The sequence below is a fragment of the Sinocyclocheilus anshuiensis genome, unplaced genomic scaffold, assembly GCF_001515605.1.
Source record: "Sinocyclocheilus anshuiensis isolate Anshui unplaced genomic scaffold, SAMN03320099.WGS_v1.1 scaffold475, whole genome shotgun sequence".
In the NCBI taxonomy this organism is placed as follows: Eukaryota; Metazoa; Chordata; class Actinopteri; order Cypriniformes; family Cyprinidae; genus Sinocyclocheilus; species Sinocyclocheilus anshuiensis.
This window is the reverse complement of record NW_015549650.1, coordinates 598,971-602,152: the sequence shown is the minus strand read 5'-3', so window position 1 is coordinate 602,152 and position 3,182 is coordinate 598,971. Positions and strand designations below refer to the sequence as shown.

Sequence of the window (3,182 nt, the reverse complement as noted above, 5' to 3'; positions counted from 1 at the left end):
TGATCTGAAACATTAAAGTGTGACAAACATGCAAAAAAATAAGAAATCAGGAAGGGGGCCAACACTTTTTCACGCCACTGTATATATATCTATATAGATCTATATATAGATGTCTATATATAGATCTCTATATATATATATATATATATATCTATATAGATCTCTCTCTATAGCACACACACATATATATATATATTTTTTTTTTCACTGGAAAACTATGGCATTTTTGCTTTTTCAACAAAATGTCTATGTTAACCAGCTATTACCTGGTGACACTTTACAATAAGGTTTGTTAACATTAGTTAACTGCCTTAGTTAACATGATCTAACAATGAAAAATAATTCTAACACATTTATTATTCTTAGTTTATGTTAATTTCAACATTAATTGAATGGACTTGAACTAACATAAACTAGCAACGAATATTTGCATTTTATTAACTAACATTAAGAAAGATTAATACATACTGTAACAAATGTATTGCTCATTGTTAGTTAATGTTAGTTAATGCATTAACTAATGTCAGCTATGGAACCATATTGTTAAGTTTTACAGGAGAAGCAGCAGAATTCTAATCAACAATGTAGATTACATCACAGAAAGCCAAATGATTAAGTTTCCAAGGCATAACAAAGGAATGTACAAGATCAATAAATGTAAGATTTTCATTGGCAATGCAGCACTGGCCCGAAAGGACAATTGACAATTCTGCAAACTGGCACAAAACTCTTTCACATTGGTTCCGGGCCAGCGGGCCATCCTTATTCTTGAGCCCTGTCACTGAAAATCTTCCCTCAGCTGCAGCTCTGGAATCTTATTCTCCATTCCTCGTATTTGAAGTAACACGCTCAAGAACTAATGGTCTTTTGACAGCACATTGTTACACCATAGAGAATCTGAATGCAAATAGACAACAAATCTTTGGCATGTTTCTTTCATATGGCAGTCAATGACGATATTTTATTTTTACTTTTTTTGCCTCAATTTAGTTTTATTTTAATACATTTTTTTCTTTTTTTGCCTCATATTAGTTAACTCAATTAACTAATATTGCTGTAAAAGAGCTCTTTGAAGATTCTCCATAGTTATATCTCTTTATTTCCACAGAAACAATTAAGTCATACATGTTTGGCATAATATGAATATGCTGCATTTTGGTGATTACGTGCTGCCCTAAGAACACTTTAGAGGAAGTAAAAGTCTTATGTGTGCAAAACACACTCATGCATGAGACTTCCAACCCACAACTCTTGGCAAACATTACGTTGGTACTTGTTGTTTAGCAGATTTACAGTTTTCTTATTAGAGGCACAAATTCTCTGCAGCAAGATGTCTTGTTTGCATGGTTAAAAACCTTGTTAAAGTCTACAAAGGGAGTATGAGCTCTCCATAGCTCTCTTTTGGCTATATATTGACCCTACAGGGTTCCAACCTGCAACCACCATGCTGCCAGCCACCACTGCACTATATCACAATCATTAAAAAATGAAGTATTAATAGTATAATACTACATGTTTCAAAACATGCACTTACTTGGTTTCAAGTGAACCGAGTAAGATGATCAATAGCTGTTTTCACACAAAGAGCTGTTGTTTGAGACACATTTTCGAGACACTCTTTCCCTCTCGACATTCGTGTATTGAACAGTCAAGACCAGACAATACAGAAGACCAATAGACGTGATGGAAGCTGTGTAGAATATGTTCCAGTCATGTTTTACCCTAAAATCAAAGAAATGCTATTTCAGATGGAAATCAGATGTAAAGATTAATCCAGATTAATTACAGTGATGAGAATATGGGTGATTAATTTACGTGAAACTAAAGTCACTTTTTTTCCCGTTTTAGGTTGAAATGTCACCTGGACATGTTTTCATGAGATTCACCCAAATAGATATTAAATATGATTGAAAGCATGAAGAACTGGAGCATTGATTTCCTCGTGTTTGGCTTTGGTAGGTCCAACCTATGACGTGACCTTCACTGAAGTAAGGGATGATTCGGTGGTGGTGGAGTGGAAGGCTTCTGTTTACAGCGGCGCCAGTGCCATCACTGGATACTTTGTTGAGAAATCCAAGAAAGGCTCTAATACCTGGAGCAAAGTCAGCGAAAGTTCAGTCAACCACTGCTATCTTAAGGTATCGATTTGTGCTGTCAAACTCACATTCTCAGATATTTTGTACTATTACTCCAGCTAGACATGGAAGTATGAATACTGGTGTGTTTCTCTATGGCTTTATCAAATGTATTGTTTGAATTTTTGCAGGTCAAGGGTCTAGAGACAGGCGAATCTTATGTGTTCCGTGTGCAGGCAGAGAATGCCCAGGGCATTGGTGTTGCTTCAACCCCCTCTGACCCTGTGTGCATCAAGGCACTGCCAGGTAAACCAGTACTGTAGAGCGGACAGCTTAAAGTCCCCATTAAATCAAAATGAAAGTTTTTTGGGTGTTAGTATCAATATGTTAGTCTTAAGGTTATCTATAACAGGGGTTTTCAACCTTTTAGGACATGCACCCCCCAAGTTTGTCTAATTTCACTCGCGGCCCCCCAACATCCAACACCCCCCCCGTATTGCTGTAGTCACACTGAATTACTTTATTAACATTAACATAAAAGCAAATATCCATTAAAGCTATTAAAGCAGCAAACTATTTTTCTTTTGCTCTTTTTGATTAACATTATTTACATAAGAAATGCACGGATCCGTTATACTGATGTACATTTGATATTTTCTTTACTGTTTACATTCACTTAAAACAACCGACTGTGCTTACAAGGATACTTGTCAAGACAGACATTGGTATTCACCTGCTGTCTGAGAAGGCTATCTGTTTGTGCACTTCAGACGTGTGCGCGGTGCGCATAGAAACGCTTTATCACAGCACGTGCGTACCGCATTGAGATGTCTTGGGCTTAAATGGCTTAAAATTACTTTAATGTTTAAACTGACAAGACTTAAAACACGTGAGAATGAAAAACTTCCTTGAGGAAGCAGCACTGGCCTAATCGTTAAGATAGTTTTGGGGGGCTAAGGTGACAGATAGGGGGGCTGAAACCCACCTAAAAAGGGTTTAGAACCGCCCCTGGTATAGCATGCGTAATTATACTGAAACAAATATATAACCGGTTTACCTGATTCAATGTGATGGCTGAGCCTGTTTCTGAGATAACAACATGCCAAT

General features: G+C 36.7%; 1 protein-coding gene across 2 annotated transcripts in view; it reads left to right on the top strand.

Annotated features, from left to right (window-relative positions):
- LOC107660212 (myomesin-2-like) overlaps positions 1-3,182 on the top strand; it is a 67,424-nt gene that overhangs the window by 25,154 nt on the left and 39,088 nt on the right. For both annotated transcript variants that reach the window (XR_001630978.1, XM_016449467.1), the window contains exons 19-20: positions 1,960-2,138; positions 2,267-2,381. Coding sequence is in view for 1 of the 2 variants with exons in the window: in XM_016449467.1 (XP_016304953.1) it covers positions 1,960-2,138; positions 2,267-2,381 (294 nt within the window). In the remaining variant the exon portion in view is untranslated. The remainder of the gene's footprint in view (positions 1-1,959; positions 2,139-2,266; positions 2,382-3,182) is intronic.